This window comes from Rattus norvegicus, chromosome 17, assembly GCF_021556685.1.
Source record: "Rattus norvegicus strain SHRSP/BbbUtx chromosome 17, alternate assembly SHRSP_T2T, whole genome shotgun sequence".
Classification (NCBI taxonomy): Eukaryota; Metazoa; Chordata; class Mammalia; order Rodentia; family Muridae; genus Rattus; species Rattus norvegicus.
The window spans coordinates 75460733-75486270 of record NC_141550.1 but is presented as its reverse complement, the minus strand read 5'-3'; the positions used below and the strand labels follow the sequence as shown (position 1 = coordinate 75486270).

The 25538-nt window shown below is 46.5% G+C and overlaps 1 protein-coding gene across 14 annotated transcripts in view; it reads right to left on the bottom strand.

Annotated features, from left to right (window-relative positions):
- Positions 1 to 9469: 9469 nt before the first annotated feature.
- Gata3 (GATA binding protein 3) overlaps positions 9470 to 25538 on the bottom strand; it is a 31466-nt gene continuing 15397 nt past the window's right edge. For 4 of the 14 annotated variants that reach the window (XM_087591622.1, XM_087591624.1, XM_087591623.1 and 1 more), the window contains exons 4-6: positions 21565 to 21707; positions 16122 to 16247; positions 10076 to 11656 (exon numbers count right to left, since the gene is read on the bottom strand). In XM_087591622.1, the coding sequence (XP_087447748.1) occupies positions 11372 to 11656; positions 16122 to 16247; positions 21565 to 21707 (554 nt within the window). In that variant the 3' untranslated portion in view covers positions 10076 to 11371. 14 annotated transcript variants of the gene reach the window in all.

The window sequence follows — 25538 nt, the reverse complement described above, 5'->3', positions numbered from 1 at the left end:
CTTAGCCTTTTGGGAGAGAGGGTTAAACAGTGATGTTGCCTTATGAGAGAGAAACAGAGCAACAGCCACTCAGCAGAAAGAGCCATTGGAAAACAACTCAGAGGCCCAGGATGTAGGGTTCCAAGTCCTTCTTGTTATTGGCTTTTTAAAATACAATCTCACTATGTTTCTCAGGCTGGCCTTGAACCAGTGGTCCTACCTCATCCTCCCTCGTGCTGGAACTATAGGCATGTACAGCCATGCCCAGCTTGGCTTCTGTTTCTGTCTGAGGATCAGTCTCTTGTAGTGTGAGGTAGAAGGTAGTTGCACAGCTCTGGAAATGAAACTGGAATTAACTTAGCTTCTCTGAGCTTCTCTGTGCCCCTGTGTAAATCTGGGGTGATAGGGCATCACAGGACAGTCAGGAGGGTGGAGTGAGGTACTAAGTCTATGTAAAGCACACACCAAGCACTCGGTGCTCAAGACGGTCACGTGTCTAGCGCAGAGATGGATCTACAAGTGGCTTATTAACATTAATTTCCTGATATGGTAAAATACTGTTTCCAGACTCATGGTCACTGCATGCATAAGTGGTAAAGTTATTCAACAAACTCCTATACGCACACACACCTGTCATCTCAGCTTTTAGGAAGCTGAGACAGGAGGATCATGTATTAGCAGTCAGTTTGGGTTATGTAACAAGACTCTGTCACAATGCAGTGGTGTGGTAAGATGTTTGGCAGGTAAAGTGTTTGCTATCAACTTTGATGACATGAATTCAAATGTCCAAATCCATGGTGGAAGGATAGCAAATTGTCCTCTAGCCAACCACATGTGACATCGTATACACACACACACACACACACACACACACACACACACACACACACACAAACTATATATATAATGTTTAAATTGCCTTGTGCTAGGTGCTAAAAGGCCCTAAAGTTTTCTGTTCAAATAATATTATATCTTGTCTGGAAATATAAATCAGTGCATAGTGCTTGCCTCAAATGGGTAAAACCCTGGGTGCTCTCCCCCAATACCACAAGAACCAACCAAACCAAAAGCTTGTCTCCCCTGGTACCTAGAAGGCACACGAGACTCGCTTGCCTAGTTGACATGGGAAAGCAATAAAGGTTTCTTTCTTGTGCAAATCCCAACAAAGAACAGCAACACGAAGCCTTTACACATTGTCAACTCTTTAGCGCAAGAGTTCATGGGCTCGGACTTAGCATGTAGTAGGATGCAGAGGGAGAAGGAACAGGTGACGTCAGCCCAAAGCATGGGGTTCTACTGGCAGCAAGGCTCTGCGGCTAAACAAAAATGAGACCAGAGGCTCTGCGTCACTGACAACTGCCCAACACAGAGCGGTTGGGGACTGAAGATGGCAGACCTCCCACTTACTTCTCCATGCGTATGAACACAAGTGTGCAAATACCACAGCAGTCAGGTAGACTTCAAGGAACAACCTCTGGTTTGATCTCACCTCCCGCCATGCTTGGGACAGGGACTTTTTGTTGCTCACCACTATGAATGCCAAGGCTCACGGGCCTGAGAGCCCCAATCATTCTCCTGACTCTCCCTCTTTCGTGGGGCTGTGGTTTGACAATAGTGTTTGCTTAGAACAGACAAGGAGGGTCTTGAGTTCAAGGCCAATAGATAGTGAAATTCTATTTAGCATTTGCCATAGTAATGCTGGGATTGCACTACTATGAGTGGACAGCTCTAGTGGATTCTGGGGATTCAAACTCAGGTTGTCATGCTTTTACACTCTGAGCTGACTCTGTAGACTGAAACATACTCTTAAAGTCACCATCTCAGACTAAAAGTATGCAACATCCTGAAACCTGCAGGAAAGAACCATATTTCTTAAAGTGAAGAATTGTAAATCACTTCACTCTTAATATTTCTCTACTTCTCTGTCTCTCTGTCTCTCCCCACCCCACCCCCACCCCAAGGTCTTATGTAGCACAGGCTGGCCTCAAACATCCTAGGTAGCCAAACTATGACCTTGGACTTTTGATTCTTCTGCCTCCAGCTCTCCAACTTCCAAGTGTTGATTACAGGTGCACATAAATCATGCCTGATTTCTACAGTGCTGCATGACCCCAGGGATCCATGCACGCTAGGCAAACACTCTACCCTGCCCCATCCCCCAGTCCCAGCAGCCCCTTTCAAGAGTAGCATGAGAAGTTTTGGTGAGGATTTCTGCACAGTGGCACAGAAGCTCAGTTATCCTTGGGAACTAAGCTCCAATGTGGCAAAGGTTGTTTCTCCTTCACCTGCCTAGCTTCCGGTGAGCTATGACTGACTACCATCCATTTCCTCCCATCCCCTAAGAGTCTCTAAAGTACTTCTCAGAGGTACCAGCCAATCACTGGACCACCTATGCCCTGCCCACAGTACAACTACACTCAGGGTGGTATCCAAGAACAAGCTGGAGCCATGGTAATTAAAGGGCTAAAAGGTTGGGCTGTAAGAGTGCGTGGACTGCTCTATTAGACATTCCATATCTTGTGTGGACAGTTTGATCCTTTAAGCTCTGAAAACACCCAGAGGGCAAACTGTCAGCACCCTGCACAAGAATTTTGCCCTCGGCAAAATTGACCTTTCGAGTTCCTGAACGGTTTCATATTATTTTTAGGTCTCTGTATACATATTTCTCTTTGGTCATCCCCTGACATCTTAAATGCATTTATTTGCTGATAGGATTTGCCCTCTCTGGCCAAGAGCCACTGATTAACATCTAGTCTGCAAACCATGTAGAATGTAATCCTTAACAAAATGGGACAAGGTTCCTGCAAGCCAACACACTGGATTGATTTGCGAGCTTCAGTCCAACTCGTCCATTCTCCACAGGTTACAGCTGTCTTTTCCCCGTTGAAAATTCATGTCTCCCATCCATGCTTTGGGACAGACTAGAAGCCTCCTCCTTTCTGGTGTAGATGCATGTGTGTGGGGTGTGTGCACAGGCAAAGGTGAATGGAGGCCAGAGGCCAACATCTGGGTCACTTCCTGAATCACTCTCCACCTTAGTTTTTGAGACAAGTGTCACTCGCTGAACCTGGAGCATATCTGTCTGACTAGGCTGGATGGCCAGCAAACACTAGGGATCCCCCTGTCTCTACCTCCCTTGTGCTGGGATTACAGACACGTGCCACTATGCCTGGCTTTGTTTGTTTGGTTTGGTTTGCTTTCAAGACAGAGGTTCTCTTTGTATAGTCTTGGAACTCACTCTCTAGACTAGGCTGGCCTCGAACTCAGAGATCCACCTGCCTCTGCCTCCTGAGTGCTAGGACTAAAGGCGTGCACCACACCACACCTGGCTTTTTTCACTTGGTTGCTGGAGATCCTAACTCAGGCCCAACTGAATCATCTCTCTAGCACCAGTTACTGTGTTGTTGTTTTTCTCATACCCTTAGTGGACTGGGGCTGAGGATGCAGTTCAGTTTGTAGAGAGCTGGCCAGCATGCAGGAGACCCCTAGCACCACAGAACCTAGGCAGGAAGGCTCACACCTGTAATCCTTGCACTTAAGAGACAGAGGTGGGAGGACCAGTCATTCAAGACCACCACCTTTTTTGTACATTGGGGGGTAGCATAGCCCACATGCGATTCTATCCAAAACACAAAACAAGAAAAAGCCAATGACTCATGGGGGTAGCACCATTTCATCACAGTGACAGCTCTTGACAAGACTTGGGCAGCCCTCAGCTCAGCTCCTTCTGAGCAGAGACAGCAAGTACGCTAGTTCCCTTAGTGATACCTTTATCTAGATCCTGACATCTTTCTCAGCAGTCAGCCAACTCGGGGTTTTCCTGAGGTTCAAGATTCGCACCGCTGTAGGCTTTTCTGCTGTTTTATTGTTTAGAGCTGAGCTATACCAACACTCCCACAACCTAGGACAGGCCCCTGGGGACAAGACTTTCTGTGTCCTTGAGTAACTCAGACACATCCCCAGAGCTTCAGTTTCCCAGGCCATAGCAGAGAGAGAACGTGGGCCAACAGTTCACCTTAGAGAGCTGGGCAGATGGAAAGAGTGGATTGGTGTACACCTCGGTTTTTTTTCCCTCCTCTCCTTTCACCTTTGCTCAGCCAGCTGGCTCTGAGGGCAGACATTCCGCCAGCTCTCTTCTATCTGGGGTAACGGAAAGCAGAGACACCTTATCCCTAAACCTCCTCACCTTAGCCACAGCTGTAGTTTAAAACCTCCACCCTCCTCAGAGCTTTGGGTGAGCAGCAAAGCGGGTCGCATGGATGCTATGTCCTTTAAAGCCAGCATTACCATCCACTGGTAACCCCATTTAATGCCAGCACCAAGGAGGCAGAGGCTGGCGGGTCTCTGAGTTCGAGGCCAGCTTGGTCCACAGAACAAGTTCCAAGTCAGGGCCTATACAGAGAAACCTTGTCTTGAAAGACCAAAGGAAGGGGGAGAAATCCTTACCATCTGTGGATATGCTTAGAAGCAGGTAATTGGTCCAGCTTTGGAATCCAGGAGGCAAAGCTAAGGCCGCAGAGGGCCTGTGTAATCCACAAACTGGATCACTGACCTCTGATAGAGTGGAGGGTATGGTGTGCTGGGTGAGGACAGCAGCAATGTAAAGGAAGCTCCTAACCCTGTCTCTCCAGTCCCTTTCAAGTCTGAGTGGCAGCTCTGGACCTCCAGTTCCAATTGTAGAGGCATGGACCTCCATCCAGCACTATTGTTGGGGACAGCCTCTTGGTTCCACCGCAGCCAGCTCTGTGGCCTTACACTTAGCAGATGCGAGCCACTGGAAAAGTTATTTGCTTTTTCTGGAATATTCTTTATCCATAATAGAAACAAGAGCTTTATAGAGTTTTTGCGAAAGAAATCAAATGTGAAAAATCCAGTCGAGGAACCAAGCACCGGTTGCAGTTCCCAAGATGCCCTTGGTGGAAGGTCAGCTACAATTTGCCAGTGGCTCACCATAGTGCCAGCCCTGTGTGGTGCACTGGACCATCCTTGTACACACTCGCCCGGTCCGTCCCTTCCACTGTCTGCCCTGAGAACGCTAAGGTCCTAAGAACAATAACAATGATCTGTGTTCCTGTCTTTTAGACAAATTTTTAAAGTATGTTTGTGTGTCTGTGTGTGTGTGTGTGTGTGTGTGTGTGTTGGTGCACACTTGCCATATTGCGTGTGCAAAGGTCAGAGGATAACTTGTGGGAGGTAGACAGAGGTCCTGAGGTATTTGAAAGTGGATCCTATCACTTGTCTATTCATGACTTACAAGGGTCATGAATAGACTTTTTTATTACATGACTTACACCCTCTTCTCATCTCTAAGGACAAGAATGCCTGAAGAGCACATACATACATGCAGACAAAACAGGCATGAGCATAAAACGAAACAAAACAAACCCCACCTCCTCAGCTGCAGCAAGGAACCCCTGAAGACGTTCCCTGTGGTGAACAGTGCTCTCAGCTTTCAGATTTACAACCAGTCGGTTTACAGGGCTTTCATGTGAGGACCCTTTCCAGTTGAAGTGGAGTTTTAGTGACCCTCAAATAACAACTGCTGGGGGGGGAGGGGGCATCCTTGTGAATCCCAGGCCAGCCTGGGCTACAGAGTGAGGTTCTGCCTTAAAGACAGAAACGAAGCAGCTGTTTTACGTAAGCTCCCCGCATCCCCGACCCTAGAGAACAACTCATTCACAGTGGTACTTGAGATCGACTGTCCCAAAGGCTGCCCACCTGCAGCCAATTGGACAGCACGGGGGATTACTATTTCTCTATTCTAAAAATGTTCTAGGTATGCAGGGGCTGTACCTCAATGGTGAAGTGCTTACTGGAGGAGGACTTGAGTGCAATCCCCAACAATAAGTAGTGTTCGGGGACTTTACAAATGTATTAGCCAATTCTATCATCAGAAGGGAAAAGGAAAACAGGGGAACAAAACTCTCATTTTTCTGTGAGTTTCTCGTGCCCACAGGGCTTCCTTCCCACTGTCACCACCCCCAGGTAACCCAGATAAGCTGGTTACACTGTTTCTGTAGTTACATCACCCTCAGACCAAGCCACAGAATCGGGTCCCCTCTTAGGACCCAATGGCTTCATGTCCTTAGTCATTACCCTGAGCTATAAACCCACATCCCAAAGCTGCTTCCTGGATAACCCAGTGTCTCTTCCAGGTGTTGACACAACCTTTAGGCTCTTGCTGGGGACCAGGCCCCTCCCCCAAGGGCAGTGAGATGGATGTTTCCTAGTGCCCTGGCTTTTGCTCAGCTCCAGGCCTATGGGTCAACAGGATGGGTGGGGTGAGGGGGGCCCATTCTCCAAATCCCCTCTCCAATGCTCAGCCTGACAAACCGTGCACACAGACATGACAGGGGATTGTAAAAATGCACCACAGACAATGTAGCTAATGTACCAGGGTCCCCTGCAAAGGAGCCAAGGGCCAGTCAGGAAGGAATGTGGCCAAGGCACCCGGAAAGGAACCGCTTTTGTGAACATTGGTTTACTTCCTCTGTTTATCCCCTTCTCCAATGGGAGGGGGCAGAGAAAGAGAGAGAGGAGAGAGAGGGAGAGAGAGAGGTACAGCCATGCTGGCCGTACTCCGAGAATAGCCCGTAGGCCATTCAGGCAGGATTTCTTTACAGGATGAATGAGCCAGGCGGCCCAAATCAGCAGGACAAGTAAGTCCCATGCATTCAGCTCCAGAGGGCCCTGGACACAGTTCAGAAAGAGCAGAGAATCCAGTCAGAGATGCTGACTCCTGTGTGGAACTGCCAGTCAGGCAACGCAGGTTAATTTATGTATTTATGTTCCGTAAGGTAGCGTCGAGCAGCACCGAGGCGGGGAGCCAGCAGACTTTCGGGAAGCTTCCGGATCCTGTCACTCCAGGATTCTCAAATGCCACTTTTCAAAATCCTAGCCTTTCCTAACAAAGAGTTCTCAAAATAGCAAGGGTTTGAAGACGCAGCTCCGTTAGCACAGTGTCCTCTTAGCTCGCACAAAGCCCAGTACCGAGCACCACAGAAACAGTGTGGTAGCGGAGGCCTGCAGTGGTAGCACTTGAGAAGTGAAAGCAGGAGGATCAGAGGTTCAGTCATCCTCAGCTACAGTAAGGAATTCCTGAACGTCCTGGGCTACGGAGACCCTCAGCAGAGAGAAGGCAGGGAGTGAGGGAGGGAGGGAGGGAGGGAGAGGGAGGGAGAGGGAGGGAGAGACAGAGGCAGAGAGACAGAGAGACAGAGAACAAAGGACTACAGTACCTATCAAGAATATGCTTTAAAAATCAGTCGTGTATGTGTGTGTGCTCGCGCGCATACCATGCGAGCACAGGGGTACTCGTGTGGACACATATGTGATATACTAAAGCCAACCTCAGGGTCTCCACCTCCCTAGCACTGAGATGCCCAGGCTTTTGTGCGGCTGAGGGTCAAACTAAGTCCTCAAGTCTACACAGCAAACAGCTCACCGACTGAGCTCTCTCTCCAGTCCCTTAAACAATCACCTTTGAATGCTGGAGAATGAACAGTGATGTCCAGAGGCAGGCTCTAAATAGCCCCGGGTCTCCCTGAAGGACTAACCCAGAGGCCCAGCCATGAACTCACCCCAGTTTATGAAGCTTATTTTAAAGGGGAATAACAAGATTAATGTCACAAAGAATGACGTCACCAGCCCCTTAGCTTCTCTATTTCCTGGTATTGTTTTTTTTTTCTTTTCTTCTTTTTTTCTTTTTATTTCATTTTTACTTTTTTTCAGATTATTTGAGACAGTCTTACACAGTAACTCGAGCCGGCCTTTAACTAAAAGCAATCCACCTGCCTCAGCCTTCCTAAATGCTAAGACTAGATATAAGCTACCATTCTTGGTTCATCTTCTCTTAACATCTTTTTTTTAAAACACAATTTTTAGCTGCAGTAGAACACACCTTTAATCCCAGCACTCAGGAGGCAGAGACAGGTGAAGGTCTGTGAGTTGGAGGAGGCTAGCCTGGTCTACAAAGTGAGTTCCAGGACAGCCAGGGCTCTACAAAAAAACCCTGACTCGAAGCGATAAAAGAAAAAGTAAATGAATATATAACTTCGGTTCTATTTATCATGTGTGCGTGTGAATATGTGTGCATGTATATGTGTGTGCACACCCACATGGGACAGCCCACATGTAGAGATCGGAGGACAACTTGTGGAAGCCAGTTCTCCTTCACAGTTCTATTCACTGTGTGGATCCAGAGGCCCAACCTCGGGTCGTCAGACTTAGCAACAAGCATCTTTACGTGGACGAAATTCAACCTCGACACTCAACAGCTATTTATTGAATACCAGACAACTTTTTTTTGTTGTTAATTTTTTTGTTTCGCTTTGGTTTGTTTTTGGAGAACAGAATGTCGCTCTTTAGCTCAGGCTGCCTGCGAACTCGCCTGGTAGCCCAGGCAGGCCTCTAGCGGAAGGCAACACGCCTGCCTCTGCCTGCCCATTGCTGTGACTGGAGGGACGAGCCAGCACGACCATCTTAAAAAGTGCTTACGTCCAGAGATATTTACTCCGGAAACTTCCTGAACAGCAGAGTTGGATTCCTCCCTATGATGCTGGCCTTTGAAATGTTTTAAAGAACTAACCTAAGTCAGGTGTGGTGGTTCATGGCCCTCACTCCAGCACCAGGGAGAATGAGTCAGGAGGATTGCCTGGAGTTAGAGACCAGCCTTGGCTCCACAATGAGTTCCAGGCCAACCCAATCTACAGTATGAGACCCCATAAAAAAATAGTCAGTGCCTTGTCTCCTCCACCCTTCTCCCAAGCTCCAAATTATGTCTCAAGTATCCCTTTGCGGCTGAACCGATACAGTTTTGCAAAGGGAGATCAAACAGATTGAAGATTGACCAAGGGTAGTTTACTCAAAAGCAGGACTGCAGTGTCTTCCTTCTTGTCCTGTTTGTCCAGATTAAACCTTTACCAACATTGTTGTTCACCTGTGTCTCTCTCTCCCTCTCTCCCCTCTCTCCTTTTTAAAAAAGCCACAAAAAAAAAAAAAAAACCAAAAAAAAACCACCTACTGGAGCCACATTCCAAAGGAAACTTGAACCACTATCCTCTCCCTCTACAGATACTTTTCAATGCTTTTGCATCATCTTCTAGGAACAGCTTTGAAAATTAAATGACAGTATGCCACGATGAAATGACAGAAAAACCAGCGCTGTTGCTACCTTACCTGAAACAAAGCAGGGCTCTGGCTGGCTAGCCTTGGGACTTTTCTTTCCTGCGCCCCTCTAACCCCCCCTTACCCCGTCTTACTCCAGGAATGCCAAGAATTTGAATTCCTTGTTCTTAAGGTGAAAGGGCATTAACACAAATGGTCTTGGGAACAGAAGGAAGGACACTTAAGAGGTGGGACCAACCTGACAGTAAAATCCCCTTGTACAGAAACGCCCCTCTTTCCTAGGGTGCTTCAAACGTGATTGGAGAACGATGTCAGGACTGTTGGTCATCAATCAGTAGCCAGCAAGCTCTCCACTGCACATCACTTCTCTTAACGCTTTTATTTCAACATTCAGCTTTAGACTTAAAATATTTGCTAAGAAAGCAGAGGAGGTTAACAGATTCGTAAGTGTGTGCCAGAGTCACACGTTCTGTCAGAGGGCAAAGGGAGTGTACAACAGGTTTCCAACGGGTTACTTCGAGTTGTGCAGACGTCCCAGTCACCCCTCCATTTCAGTGTTGAAATTCAACAGTAGCAAAACGAAGTGGAAGTGAACTGAGGAGCACCCAGCCCGCTTGCTGTGTCAAAGAGTCCACCCCCTGACTGTAGTAACTCCTGGAAATCTCAAGCCAGGAGTTTGCCATTCTTCCTTTAAGATTGTCTCCCCGGAGACACCCGAGAACAGCAAGCATCTCACAGGAGCACCCAGGAGATGCGCCTGACCAGAGATAGATTTCTCTAAACAACAGTAGAACTCACAGTTCTCTCGTTCAAGGAGTGGACCTCACCTTCGGGGTGGGGTCACATGATCTCCTGGTGAAGAACTACCATATCCACTTTGGGATGCTTAAAGAGAAAACAACCCTGGAATTAGCTAGTGTTACCAAATTCTATCAGAGCTCGGCCATCCATCATTTTGATACAATGTTACTTTGTTGTTTTAAAATACTTTAACTTTATTTTTATTTTTATAGTATTATTCCAATAGACGGTTTAAAGGCAGAGATCACAAATACAGAACACACAGGGGCTAACAGTCAGCCAGGTGGCTCTCAGGACCAGGTCTGGGAGTGGCCGGGTCGCTGACATGCACGTCGGTAGCTGATACACTGCTACCTTCATAGCTTAGGCTGCAAGAGAAGTGACGAAAAAGACAGGTACCGCTGGGCCCATAGAAGCTATTTAATAAATACCATCAAAAAATAATAATAAAAGGGAAAATAAACCCTCCAGAGAGTACATCCACCTTGGGTCAACTGAAAGCGAGCTAGTTTATGCAACCAAAAATCCAGAGAGAAAAAAGAAAAAAAAAAGAAAAAATTTAAAACAAAAACCACCAAAAAAAAAAAAAAAAAAGCAGGTCCTAACTCTAGCAGTAAATAAATTTATACAACAATTCAGTCTGTATAATATGATGAAATAAATCTACATCTTTTCTTATTTTGGTGCTTCTCTGAATTATACATACAAACAACAGTTACAGGGACTGATTCACAGAGCGTGTAGGCCTAGACGGGACATTCTCAAATCCTCATGAGTGACTGGTCGAGCTGACACACTGATTGCCCACATCTGAAATTCCTTTTGCAAAGGCTCACAGCCTGAAACAAATGATTTGCCTACAACCTTTTTTTTTTCTTGGATTTTTCTTTCTTTTCTTTCCTTTTTTTTTTAATTTCTTTTTTTCTCGCCCCCCCCTTTTTTTTTCTTTTTTCTTTTTTTTTTTTTTAAATGCATCGAACAACTAAAGGGAAAGAAAACTGATAGCGTGCCCATTTGGACATCAGACTTAGTTTCTTCTGTATCTCCATACTTTATTCTCCCTCTATCCCTTAAAATTCTTGGCGTCTTACATGCCTTTCTTACAGCTATTCAGGTACAATAAAGTCTTCCTCGAATGTACAGTATTTCTTACAATATAAGTTATATGCAATGTTCAGCAATATTTTTTTTCACAGCACTAGAGACCCTGTTAAATAGGGAAATATGAGTCAATTGAATGGCTTATTCACAAATGGGATCCGGATTCAGTGGTTGGAACGCAGACACCACCGGGAGCTCCTTTGAAAAAGAAGCGAACATTTTGCTTTCTGCCTTCACAAACAGAGATCTGTCGCTTTTCGGGCTTCATGATACTGCTCCTGCGAAAACGCAAGTAGAAGGGGGTCGGAGGACCTCTCCATAGACTCGGAGAGTCCTCACGCACGTGGAGCAGGGCTCTGCCTCTCTAACCCATGGCGGTGACCATGCTGGATGGATGGTGAGGTCCGAAGGAGAGGCCGGAGGGCGGGTGCATGGGCGTCGGTGTGGTCAGCATGTGGCTGGAGTGGCTGAACGGGGAGATGTGGCTCAGGGACGACATGTGTCTGGAGAGAGCAGCCGGGTTGAAGGAGCTGCTCTTGGGGAAGTCCTCCAGCGCATCATGCACCTTTTTGCACTTTTTCGATTTGCTAGACATCTTCCGGTTTCGGGTCTGGATGCCCTCCTTCTTCATAGTCAGGGGTCTGTTAATCTAAACAAAGATCAATTTTTTTTTTTTTTACTTTTTTTGCCGCCTTTGAAATGATAAAAGCTTTTGCACGGTAGCACAGGCCCTGTTCCCTGCCCCAGGCCATGGGTGTGTTTCCGGGTTGCCTCTTCCTTCTTTCCAGAGACCCAGGTAGTACAGGTCTTGGAACACAGGGCTTCTGATTCAGCTGCAATAGCTTTCAAAGCCCACAGGCCCCAAGTACAATTCAGCTGAGCTCATCGGCATCCCATCAGGGGAAGCTAGCATTTTCAGGGCCTACCTAGTATATGTCTGAAGACTTAAAATACAAATCTTACTTCCTTAAGATTTCCCTAAGATATTTCACAAGAAGATGATGGGGCATCAGGGTCGCCAGACACCATTTTGTTTACTTATCGGATGAAATCTTCTCTGGGACTTGTCACACAAGGAGCGGGATAGAGTGAAGCCTCCTGTGTTAAAATCTATCTTTCTGGGGAACTAGGTTTCCTGTGCACCCCTGCAAGGTCTGGCTGTCACTCTTCTACCTGGCTTTTTCACGGGGTGCTGTGCTGGAAACCCTGCCCCTGGAAATGTGTATGTTCTGAGACTTTTGGAGGGAGGAGGGTTCTAGGGATGGAAGCCAGGGCCTCACCCTGCCAGGAGCTACATCCACACACAGCCCTGGAGCCTGTGCTAAAGCAGTATGCTCTCCCAAAGGATAACCCTGTGCCCTCATCACCCAACACCACAGTGGTTGAAAGCTGTTTCCCCTCGCCTGCTTCTCCACGAGCATCTAAAAGCAACCTATCAACAAGGATTTAGTAACAGCCAACAGGACCCAAAGTCCACTGATGGCAGGTAAGGACACTCATGGACACACGCTAAAACTATGACTGCATCATAGATGCAAAACCCTACTCTGAAGACTGCTAGGTTTGCAGGACATGCTGGCATATACCCAGAAGGCAGAGACAGGAAGATGAGTTCTAGGCTGGAGGGGGAGGGAGGATGCTAGGTTTTGATACCTGAACATCCTCTTGGCTCCTAAGCGTCCTTTTAAAATCCATATACTTTGGGGACCTAGAATCGAGTATGGAACTTTACAAAACTAATAGAGGCCTCTCTTCATCTTCACGTGAATCACGTGACATCAAGCACATGAATGTCACCGGCGTGCATCTGATGCAAAGAATCGAGTGCATGTCCGGCTGTGTTTTCAGGGATGCAGCCAACATGACAGTTGAGGAAGAGAATGTCTAAAGAGCCAAGAAGGACCAAGTTTCTAAGCACATTAAGTATATGACTTCCTAGTACAGGCAGAGCTCACCAGAGAGGGCTGCAGAGCCCTGCACTGGAGCCTCAGAACTTATTTGCCCCTGTTGACAGGAAGACAGGGTGAGGAGAAGCCAAAGAGCCAAAGTCGGTGCCAGGAAAACGTCTCAGGGCTCCTTCTCCAGGTTGTCAGGCAGATAAAGCCGCCGCCCACAGAGATGACAGGTATCCACCCCACATCAGACCTTCCCTAAGATAATGTCTAGATACACCACTGTGTACAGCGATCGCTAGATGTACACAGCCAGCTATCTACATATAATATCTGGTTACACCAATAGCTACACAGCCACAGATAGCTAGCTAGTCACAACACACCTAGATACGCTGATGGGGAGATAGTTAATCATCTAAACGCCCAGATAAGAGGAGAGGAGCTGTTGGCATACATGTGCAGACACAGTATGGGCAGAGGACATCGCACGCCAAGAGAATGGCCTTAGATTATTATCTCAGCGTTAAATACACCGAAATTGCCTCCTTGGACAAATCTGCACTAAGCCAAAAGGAAGGAGGAGGAGGAAGAGGAGGAGGAGGAGGAGGAGGAAGAGGAAGAGGAAGAGGAAGAGGAAGAGGAGGAGGAAAAAGAGGGAGGGGAAGGGGGAGAAGGGTGGGGAGGAGGAGAAGGGAGAGGAGTAGTGGGAGGAGGGGAGGTGGAAGAGAGGAGAAGGAATACGAGGAGGAGGGGGAGAAAGAAGAGGAAAAGGTAGAGAACAAGGAGGAAGTGGAGGGGGAAGGGAAGGAGGAAAGGGAGGGGGAGGGGAAGGAAGAGAAGCAAAAACATGCATGAGAATGAGAAAATTCTCTCCCCTCACAGTTAAGCTTGTAACTTGCAGCACTTGGGGGCTGAAGCAGGGTGACTGCTTCGTCCAAGAAGGAATAAGGAGTGTGCGACAGAGAAAAAGTCAATAGGTTAAGAGTGTGAATGACTCAGCACTCGTCCCACGAGCATCAAACCCTCATTCCATCCCTGCTGCTGCGGCCCAGCAGAAATCATCACCATCCAATGTTATCACTCAAAAGGATGTGCACGCACGAGTATAGTTAGGTGAGAAACCATCTTCATCACCGCTCACCCTCACTACTCAAATCAGTTACAGGTAGCCCCTTCCCTAGAATTCTATGACTCCATGGAGGCAGATGGTAGAGAAATACACACACGGCAGTTCATGGAGAGCTGTGAGGTCTGATTGTTTCACCAAGTCACTCCTGGTGCTCCCAATCTCTAAGGAAGGTCTCTGGCCCCTAGAAATCAGCCCTGACTCCTCCTCTGGTAGTTATGTCACTGTGCATACCCTTTGTGCTTTCCTAGTACGGCTGAAATGGATTCTTTGCCTGCTCTCCATTGTGGGGCTGAGGCTCCCATGGCATCAAGGAACATGGACCCTCTTAGAGAGCTGGAAGTTATAGCTCGGAAAATACCCCATACGGGCCGTGGGGATACATAGAGAGGCTACTAAATGCTAATACTCCAGTCCTGCTAGATGGTTACCACAAACCTCTCTAACTCCTCTGCCTCCTGTTTGAAAGCAGGACTTGGTTTAACTGCTGTTAATCCCGTGTGTACCATGGCCCCGCGGGTGGGAAAAGAAGAACAGATTCTCCTCAGGAGGCCTCCAGTTTCCTCATACCGGGTAACCCTGAAGGGGACCATGGCAGAGAGATGTGAGTTTAGACTCTGAAGGAATCTCAAGAAACTTCCTCCCAGAGAGGGCGAGGGGGGCTTGGCTTCCTCTTCAATTCCCAGGTATTCCTGGGTAAAATGAGTTACCTCAGGAATAACCACAAGCAAAAATCTCTGCTTCTTCCTCATTCCTCCCAGACTCTGCCAAAGGCAAAGGACTTCAGAAGTTGAGGAACAAGAGAGTTGCAACTTTCTTTGCAGGGCTTAGGTATAACTATACATTTGAGATTGTTTTCTGCTACACAGTGAATTCAAGGCCAGCCTGGGCAATATGAAACCCTGTCTCAAAAAACAAAGAAAAAAGAAGGGGGGGGGGTGGGTAGGTAGAGGCAGCTAGACTCTAGAGACCACAGTTTCCTTATGCTAATGGGGTCTAGATGGCGGAAGTAGCCATTTCTTTTCCCTAGCATTCCAACCTTACTCCTTCCCCCAGTTGTTCACAAGTGAAAAGCTGGTTGGGACAGAGACATGGAATTTCAGTTCACGTTTGTCACACAGGGGACAATCTGAAGTTCACAGCACGGGGACAGCCAAGGCTTCCCTGTGTGGCTCAGAAGTGGACAGCAGAACCACATGTTTATATTTATTTATCTTTTTCCCTTCCTCCTGCGAGGGAGGTGGGCTTCCCCCCACTCCCCACCTCATGAAAGAGAACATCAAAACAGAACTATGATTCCTTGTTCTCTTGTTCTGTTTTTTTAACATAAGGTCTCTCTATGTAGTCCTGGCTGTCTGACAATTCACTATGTAGACCAGGATGGCCCGGAACTCACAGCAATCTACGGGCATCTGTCTGCCAAGCACGGGATTAAAGGCAGTGCGCCCCTGACCTCACTTTAGAACTGACGATTTTTCTGTTTTCTGAGACTTTTTCCCCCTTAAAACTTAACACCGGTCTATGTTATTTACCAGGTATAAAAACTGTCAAAAACATACGAAATGAGTGGTGGGCCATATTCTTCCCCGCCTTTCTTGTTTGTTTATTTATTTTTGAGGCAGGATCTTGCTATGTAGCCTTGGTTGGCCCGGTACTAGCTATGTAGGCCATCTTGACCTCTAACTCATGGTGGTCCTCCTGCCTCAGTCTTCTAAGTGCCAGGATTGCGGGCGTGCTACCAAACTTGTGTTTCCTCTATATGCCTCTAACCCCTTCTGTCTCAGCAAAGATGTTGTCAAAACTATGTCTGACCACACGGTGTGACGACAGTCATCTGTCATCCAGTCACTCTGGAAGCTGCAACAGGAGGACAAGAAGGAGTTCGAGGGCAGCCCCCTCTACACGCAGCATCCAGAGCTAGCCTGGGCTATATAAAACATGTGAAATACAAATAACAAACTCAGTCCTACTGGGTTAGTATCTAAGCTAATTGATCAGCTCCAAAGGAACCGACTGATCCGGACACTGGTGAAGTTTCAAGGTCACGGTCAGGATCCCGCTCCCCCATCCCGGCTGGTTCCAGTCCCACTTACATTGTGGAGTTTGTAGTACAGCCCACAGGCATTGCAGACGGGGTCTCCGTTAGCGTTCCTCCTCCAGAGGGTGGTGGTGGTGGTCTGACAGTTCGCACAGGAAGTCCCTGCTCTCCTCGCTGCTGACTGGGGGTGGGGAGAAAGGAGAGGATTAAATTGGAAGAAACAGTAAATGTGTCAGCAGAGATATGAAGACTGAAAAAAAAAATACAAAAAGACACGGAAGTCAAAACTAGCAAGTGGGCCACAGGAAAGTCGTAAAGATCCCAGATCATCCTTGAGAAGAAAAATGCAACCAATCTAGAGTCTTGGGTTTGTTGGGCCTCAGCAGGCAAATACCGAGCTTGCTCTCTCCGGTGCGGACCTCCCTGGGAACATTACCAGCTCTTGAACTCTTCCAATTAGCTCAGCTAATTTGGGCACCAAGCTCTTAGTCATTTCCTTTCGTCATTCCCAGACCCACATGACTTCTTTTTCAAGAAAGACCATCAAAATTATTGATCTCTACCTCAGCTACTGGCTGTCAGGGGACACGAACAGCAAAGAACAAGGGGGAACTGAGCTAGGAAGTCACTTGCCAGATAGACACACACACACACACCCCAATCAAAAAGTGTTAAATTAGCAGGGCATTGTGGTGCCTGCTGGAATTCCAGCACTCTGAGACTGAGGCAGGAGGATTACTGCTAGCTGAGGATACAGGGTGGGAGAGGAGAGCTGGTTAAATTAAGCTATGCTAATACAGACGTAGGAAGAGAGCCTAATGGGACCCAATACTGTGCATGCTAAACTAAAATAATGATTTATATAAGGATATATATATACAGGTATTTTAAGAGACTGATCACACACACACACACACACACACACACACACACACACACACACACAAAACCTTGACTCCGGAGAGTGGAGTTCTACATCAGGGTAAATTTACCCTTTCAGAAGCGAGTGAGTATGTATGTGTGTGTGTGCATGCACACTCGTGTGCATACGTGTGCGTGTGCATGTGTGATGCACTCAGGGTGCCATGATTTTGGAGCAGGATGTTCTGAGTCAACGAGCCCTACTTGATCACCCTGCAGCTATCCCACACAGCTGACAGTCTCAGATTTGCCACTCCCAGGACAGCCGCCCTTGACACCTTTAGCCAGGTAGCCATCGTGTAATGAGGCAATCCAAAAGCAAAGCCATACTCGGATGTCTTAGTAGACATCCTGAACGTCACCTTCCCACACAGCTCTAGTTCCATGCCACCTGGGTGAAGCTACGTATTTCCAATTTGCTGTTCTCTGGGAAGCCGTCACGGGGCAAATAATCAACCTCATGTTGAATTTTAATTCCTTGGGTTGGTAGATTTGGTGGTTCACTCACACCTGTGACCCCTGCTCTTGAAAACTAGAAAAGCTGAAGCAAAATTGCAACCAGCGTGGGGCCAGCCTGGGCTATTCAGGAAGTTCTAGGACAGTGTGGGCTATAAAGAGAGATCCTGTCTCAAAAATTAAATGAAAACGTTCTTACTTAGTTCTGCTTTAAAGAAAGGAAAAAAAAAAAACCACGGGGAGAGATTTCTTTTACCTTTTGTGCATTCTCTACACATATTTTCTTAATGAAAAATTAAACTCAGAACTATTGAAAGAAAACGGAACTGTAGGCTGTTAAGATGGCTCACAGTTAGAGGCATCGACCTGAATTAGATCCCTAAACCTGAGTGGTGGAAGGAAAGAGCAGAGCTATGCAGAATGTCCTTCAGGTACAACCCCACGCACGGACACAAAATTAAAAGACAATGGAGCTGTTACCTCTAACATACTCCCTGAAGGGAAAACATTAACTCAAAAATGAGCCTGGGTCCTGAGCTCAAAATTAATAGTAAAGAACAGAACAGAAAGCAAAACATTCAACAGCGTTAAGAAAGTTCTGGAAACCCGAGAGTCAGCTCAGTGGAAGGGCTGTTTAACAATAGCAAAAGGCCTGGGCTGTAACCCCAGGCCCCCAAAAAAGAAAGACAAAACAAGTGGAGAAAAGTAGGAAGGAAAGAAGGAAGGGAGGGAGGGAGGGAGGAAGGAAGGAAGGGAGGGAGGGAGGAAGGAAGGAAGGAGGAAGTGGGAAGGAAAACGGAAGGAAAGAAGGAAGAAGGAAGGAAAATAGATTCTGGTAAGATTTTAAGAACATGAAACTAAAAACTACAGTGGCCTTGCCTTATTCTCTGTCGACTCTGTACCAAGCACAAAGCTACACCAAACATGTTTTGAGTGGCGGTTTTGAATTCAGCAGACATATTCCCTTCCTTTCAAACCTCTACATTGTCGTCCAACCAAAGTCCTGTGGGCTTTAAACAGCCAAACTCGGACTTTCCACCCCCCCAGTAATTCTTTCTGGGATTGTAAGGAGGTGAAATTAAAACCAGCCCTTCTCTCTCATCGAGAGAAGGTGTTGCCCATTTTGAAAAGAAGTCACTGAGACCCGAGAGTGTTGACGCTGACTCTGGTGCCTTTGGCCACCTGCCTTTGTGAAACGGGATCATTTAATACTAAAATAACCATTTCCCTCTTGTGCCCTCTGGAAGGAAAGTCCGCCTGAAAACCAGTGCCTAATCATTTGTGACAATTACGCTGCCTGTGACTATTATCGCCTTCCAATGGTATTTCTGAAGAAATATTCAGATAAAGCCCAACTGCGTCCACGCAGGCAAACTCGCTTTCCCAACTCGATAATTTTAAATATATAAAGTAAATAAATATATAATGCCAACTCATACAATGAGTACTCTAAAGAAAGAATTCAGTACATGTATAGATAATCCTTCACAGTATATTGTAACTATTATAAGTACACCCGTGTGCCAGATACATGTCCGGTAAGACAGAGTTTAGGCAAACTTACAGAGTTGCACAGGGCTGTGCTGCTGGACTCAGTGGCAGAGGCCATCAACAAGTCCTTAAATTAGGCAAGCCTCCCAAACCTTTCTAGTTGTAAAACCTAAGAAGATTCTGGAATACTAGTACGGGGGAAAGAGACTATAGGTCTGGCCATCAGTTATCTCTTCTGTCTCAGTGTGTAGCGTAGAGACTACACGATGGGCTGACTCATCACCAGTGGGGTCTGCAGATGCACAAGACAAAACTAGCAAGCTCGAAAGGCAGAGCCAAAGTGAAGGGACTGGACCGGAAGAAAGCAGAAAATTCGGCTCCAGAGTCCTTAACATGCACAGGCCCAGGCTTCTATATCCCAGCACAAAGGTGGGCAAAGGAAAGGAAAAAGACGAAAACAGAAAGGAAAAAAAAGAAAGGTTCAACATGTTTGGAAGTAGAGCGCATCTAATGGGGGGAGGGGAGCAGGCTGGCTCAGAGCATAAGGGTGCTTGTGGGTAAGCCCAATGCTATAAACTCAATCCCCAGAAGTCACAAGATGGAAAAACACTAACTCTTCTTGCAAGTGATCCTCTGACACACACACACACACACACACACACACACACACACACACACCATAGCACGCAGCACAAACCAACATTAAAGAGAGGAAAAACCGTCTCTGTGTCTCTGTGTCGCTTGCAAATTGTAATAGAATTGAAACTATCAATCCCTCCCCCAACCAGGGGGGACGATTTAACCTATGACAGCGTACGAACTCTAGCATTAAAAGCAATCATTACTCAGAGTTCCACAGACTTCCTAGGAAAGGTGAGTAAAGGCAGAAGAGCCTTCCCCTGTGTTCTCTGTACAGACAGACAAATGCTCCACTGTTCATCAGAAAACTCAGGTTTTTCCAGAACTTTTTAACCTTTCTTTTTCTTTTTTTTTTTTTTTTTTTTTTTTGCTCTTTGCTTTAAAATTAAAAACTGTAATTGTGCGACTTATTCTGACTAGACGGTTTTTGCTGTTGGTTTTATTTCTTTCTTTCTTTTTTTTTTTTTTTTTTTTTTTTTTTTTTTGGTTTTTTTCTTAGGCCGGGCTCTGAGTGATTCACGGCATTCTTCTGTGGTGTGATCACAGTCATTCAGAGCGAACACCTCCAGCCATTTTTTTTTTTTTTATGCTTCTTGTTCTGATCCGTCTAAACATCTTGATGTTTAAGTTGGGTAAGCGGAGTTGTTGTTTATGAGTTATCTCTAACACTCAGATATCCGGCAGCTTTTTCCTAGGAAGTTGGCTTTGCACATAAAAGAAAGGAGAAGGAAAAAAAAAACAAAACTAAAGTGCATGGGGGTGGGGGGTTGAGAGTGTTGGAGAAAAGAGCAAAGATCAGATAGGATGAAGCCTAGAGATCTAAGATTGCCCAAAAAAAAAAAAAAAAAAAAAAAAAAGTTTGTCATGTGTGCACTTCCACCCCTAGAAAGTTCGCTTTTTTCTAAAGAGGATGTGAAAGGTGTTAAATCGTGTTGCTGTCTAACAGGGAAGACAAGTAATGCTTTAAGGAAGCGGGGTGGGGGTGTCTCAGATGTTCAGGTTTTGCTCCACTTTTCCCCCCTTAGAATCTGCATGGGGTGGGGGGTGGTTCTTAGCCTCTGCTCACTTGCTTGCTTGGTGGACTTCAGCTTTCTGATCTGGCTTGTGCGTGGTCGTGGGTCATGGTCATCCCCTGGTAAATTACTCTTACTGTCTCGGGCACACATACTCACACCAGCCAAGCCAGCCCAAGGTTCCAGAATGGAGTTTACAGACGGACACCTCCTGCTTGGTGCCTTTATAAATGCTCAATGGTTTGAGATTCTCTCAAGGATTCCTAATTATCAAAAAGCTCAGGAGAGGAGCGTGTGCAGTAAAGCAGGAAACTCTCGTCCTATGGATTGTGGTTCAGACGAAACAGAACCGAAGTTGAGACCACAAGTCAAGACAGGAACCACCTACATAAAGTTTTCAAAGTGTCAGACCAAGAAGCAGAAAAATACCAGAAACTGGTTCTAAAGTTCAATGAAGTCACCATCAATCCCCTGGCCTAGGCTAGCTACAAACTCGGTATGTGGCTGAGGCTGGCCTTGAACTCCTAATCTTGTGGACCCATCTCCTAAGTTCTGGGATTACAGAGTGCACTATCACAACTTGCGAGTCCTATTAATCTTAAAGCATCAGTATCAGAGGTTCATCTACAACCCTGGATCTGGAACTGCCTCCTCAGAGCCTTCTGCTAAGCTTAATTATTCTATCGGGATATATGTTTCACGTGTGATAACCAGTAAGTTAGTATCCTTAACATTTAAGAAGTGACTTAAACGTGAAAGATGAAAATGTAAAGTATTTTTCTGTATCTAGTTTGAAAAATACATATAAAAGAAGAGATAAAAGAAATAAAAGGCGGAGGAAAAACAGTAAAAGAGGAAGGAAGAAAAATAAAAGATAGAAAACAACCAGGCCAATTTCCTGCAGAAAGCCATCCTTCTCAGAGACAACACAGAAAACACAAAAACGGATACATGAGTTCAGTCCTTCCAAGAACTTACCAGCCTTCGCTTGGGCTTGATAAGGGGCCGGTTCTGCCCATTCATTTTATGGTAGAGTCCGCAGGCGTTGCAAAGGTAGTGCCCAGTACCATCTCGCCGCCACAGTGGGGTAGAGGTTGCCCCGCAGTTCACACACTCCCTGCCTTCTGGAAACAAGTTCACAGATAAGTCACTTAGGGAAGGAAAGCCTATGAAAAGGAGGTAACACTTAGAAGGACGAGGGAGGGTCTGTGAGATCCCTCAGTGGCCTGGCATTTCCCCCTAAGCCTGAAAATCTGAATTCCATCCCTGAGATACACACGGGTGGTAGGAAAGAACCAACCCCAAGGCAGGTAATAAGATCAGAAGGGAAAATAAAACCAAAAACGTTTCCAAATTCTTGCAAGTGGGGAAATGGTTCTAGTGTGCTACGAAGTTGCAACCCTTCAGGACGCCCGACATAACTCTTCCCAGTTACAAACTGAGGAAATTTGACATGTCCCACTTGGTGAGGAAGATATACCGAGAAAAGAAGGAGGGAAATGGAACCTTAAAATATTTCCCTAAGAACATGCTGTGCGCAGATCAGTCAGTGACCAGAGCCAAAGACTTCTTTCAGTTTCCTCAAAAGGAAAAGTAAATGAAGCAAGGAATGGGGACCCAGTTTGTTACCAGGTCCTTCTATATAGACTATCTCAGTAACGAAGACCAAGGCAGGAAGAAAAGAAAGATTAACCAATGGCTAGACAGATAAACAGGTAACAGATGTATCCATTGATCGACTGGCTGATTGAGTGGCTAAAACTTCCACATTTTTTTTTAATTATAAACTCCTCTAGTCACAAAGTCATCAATTAAGGCCCAGCAGGATTGACTCGTCTGCTATCCTCACAGCTTCCCCCTTCAAAAAATGCCAGCATTTCCCACAGTTTTGCAGCCCTTGTTTGAGGAACTGAAGTCAGACTCTAGGCCCAGCCTGGCTACCAAGGGCTGATGGAAGGAAACACAGTACCAGCCTTTAGGCAGGAGATCTGCAAGGGGGGGTGGGGGAAGCCTGGAGAGAAAAGGGCAGAAGGGATAGAATGAAGGTCAGACACAGATTAGGAGGAGAGGTAAGTTAAGTCAAGATGGGTTTGGGGGGTGGATGTCAGTCCCCAGTCCCCTCATTAACTGAGGCCCCAACTTCAGTTTCTCTTTTTCCAAAACCACAAATAAACAAACAGAAAACCAGCCCAGTCAGGTTTGTTCACTCTCAGAAGCAGGGCTAAAGCCAGACAGGGACCCACTCCAGAAAGTTCCTCAGTAGAAATGGATTCCTGGAAGCAAAGTGGTCAGAGAGACTTTTTTTTCAACCTCCGAAGGGGAGAAAGAGTCTGTCTCAAAGAACCTCCTCTGTTTTTGGGAATGCAGAGGGAGACACTAGAACGTCTGGTTCCTCAAGCCAAGGAGAGAGTGGAGACCTCAATCTCCTACAAGAGCAAGCAGCTCGACCTGGTCTACCACAGAGGTGAGGCAAGGAAATGAGGAGACACTCAGGATAGATGGGAAAGCAGAATATATATATATTATATATTTATAATATAGGCAGAGGGGCTGAAGCTATACATCTACAGTAGAGCATTACCATGTACAGGGGCTGGGTTTGGTGCCCTGCACTTAAAGGAATCCCTTTGTCTTGAGAGATTAATCAATGACAAACAAAGTAAAGAAAGAAACTCCAGAAGATCATTTGGGATTCTGGCTTCCCAGAAAGGGAACAAAATCTACCTTGGGAGGGAAAAGACTAAATGGTTTTTAAAAGGCCCCAGATCAAACCCAAAGGAGCGAGGGGGCGTTCACGCTTGTGGGCCCGTCACATCACCTTCTCCAGGGACAATTCTAGGAAGTTATCACCACAACTTAACTCCAACCTTCTCCACCAAGTGGCCAGGAAAACCATAAAAAATATTCTCACTTTACCATCCTCATTACTCGGGGTTTACACTACCATGTGTAAACATTGCCTTCTCAAAAACGATTTAAACAGAGATTTTTTTTCTCCCCCAATCTGGATTACAAAAAAAGAGTCCGTCTTTTGGGAAGAATTGTCCCTTGTTATCCCAGAACCCGTAGGAATCCACATAAAACATTACATGTACAGCCAAAGGCACTTCCCAAGGAACTAGGTTAACTTTTCTGTCTCCCCCATCAGTTCTAGGGTGCTTTGTACTCAGATAACTTTCTTGTAGGTCAAACTCTGATGGGATATGGCTAATGGCTGTGGGGAGGCTGAGGGGATACCAGCCGTAGAGCCATGGTCAAGAGGCCTTTTGGCTTTGGCTTCTCAAATGTCCACTCCATCCATAGCCATCAACACGCTGGGAGGGAACAGCATAGGCCATGACCCAGCCAAAGCCTGCCTTTTAATCCTATCTGCACAGGGTCCACTTGGGTTCCCTTCCCTGCATAAGCACCTACAGAAAGACTGGAGCTTGCTGGCTGCATGGTGCCTGTACCAGGCACAGCAGAAAGGTAGTCAGGAGGCTTCCCTGAGCAGCATAAATGCCTAGGTACCCTGACCCTGCTGAGGGGATCTCCCAGCCTGTGGCCAACTTGATTTCCTTTCCTTTGTCAGGCAAGAGGGAGGAAGACGGCTTCCTTTTCAGAGGGCTCTTGAAAGCAGAGAGCTACAACGGTTGCTCTTGGGCACAGCCCCGCACAGTAGAGCAATTTTCTGTCTTGATTCACTCCATACGTTTTTCCCGACTGTACTGCCTTACATAGGTTTCCCTCCTGTCATTTCTCCTGGCCTGTGACTTCAGCACACAGCCAATTTTCCTAATGGAGGGCCCCCGACTCTCCTGCTTTCTGTCTCCCTCTTGCCTCTCCCTCTGTCTGCTGTGAGCTGCCAAGCAGACACCTCTCTTAGGTGACAAGAACCACAGAGCTGTGAAGCCGCTTGACATTCAACAGCCATTTTCAAATGCCCCTTGGGCTTCTGACCGAAACCCTGTAACTGGGCTGTGTGTAGGGTAAGATATTTTTCTCAGGAGGCTGGAGGGAGATACCCACATCCAAAAAAGTGGTCAGGGAAACTGAGAAAAAAAAAATGGTTCCTCCCGGTAGGGGTTAAAGGGAATGACACCATCAGCATTGCCTTTTGTTCACAAAGACAGATCCGAGACCGAAAGCGAAGACATCAAGAAAGCAACGTAGGCCCTGACCACAGCTTTCTCTGAAGCACAACAAAGATCCCAACTAGCACCTCTTTTCTGTCTCCTCCAATAAAAGTATCTGCAAAGAGGAAAGGGAAAGGAAGGGGAGGGGGAGGGCAAGGTGAGGAGGGAGAGGAAAGGGGGAAGTGAGGGGGATGGGAGCTAAACCTAAGAGAATCCCCTCTCCAAGAATTCTGACTAGTCTGCCCTCTGCATCCTGAGGGCTTCTAGAAACTTCCCTCTGTACTCCAAAAGTGCCATCTCCTTAGCAGTCAGGCATACCACTCTTGCTTTTTATGACTGTGAGAAAGGAGTAAAAGGGGGGAAATAGGACGCCAATAGTTTCCCTCCTTCACCAAAATAATAAACAAACAAACTTTATGCACAGGATCTGGTTTAGAAAGGGCCTAGTCTGACCTGTTTCTGCCCCTCACTCCCACCTTCACCCACCCCCCTCCACGAGCTTTAAGGAAGAGAGGAGAAAGAAAGAAACCAATCAAACTAAGGACAGAAAAACCAAACCAAACCAAACCAAACCAAAACAAAACAAAACAAAAAAAAAAAAAAAAACAAAAAACAAAACAAAAAAAAAAAAAAAAAAAAAAAAAAAAACCTGTGCCAACCTGAGGAGGTAGAAAAGAAACCTGGATAGCAGAGTCTTTTGGGAAGTCCGAGTCCCCCCTTCCCCTCACAACCACCACTTCAGCCTCAGAGATGAGGCTCTTCCCTGACCTCAGAGCCTCGCCAGTATAGAGCATTTTTGGTTTGCTTTGTTTTTTAAACCCCATTGCAACTTCAAAA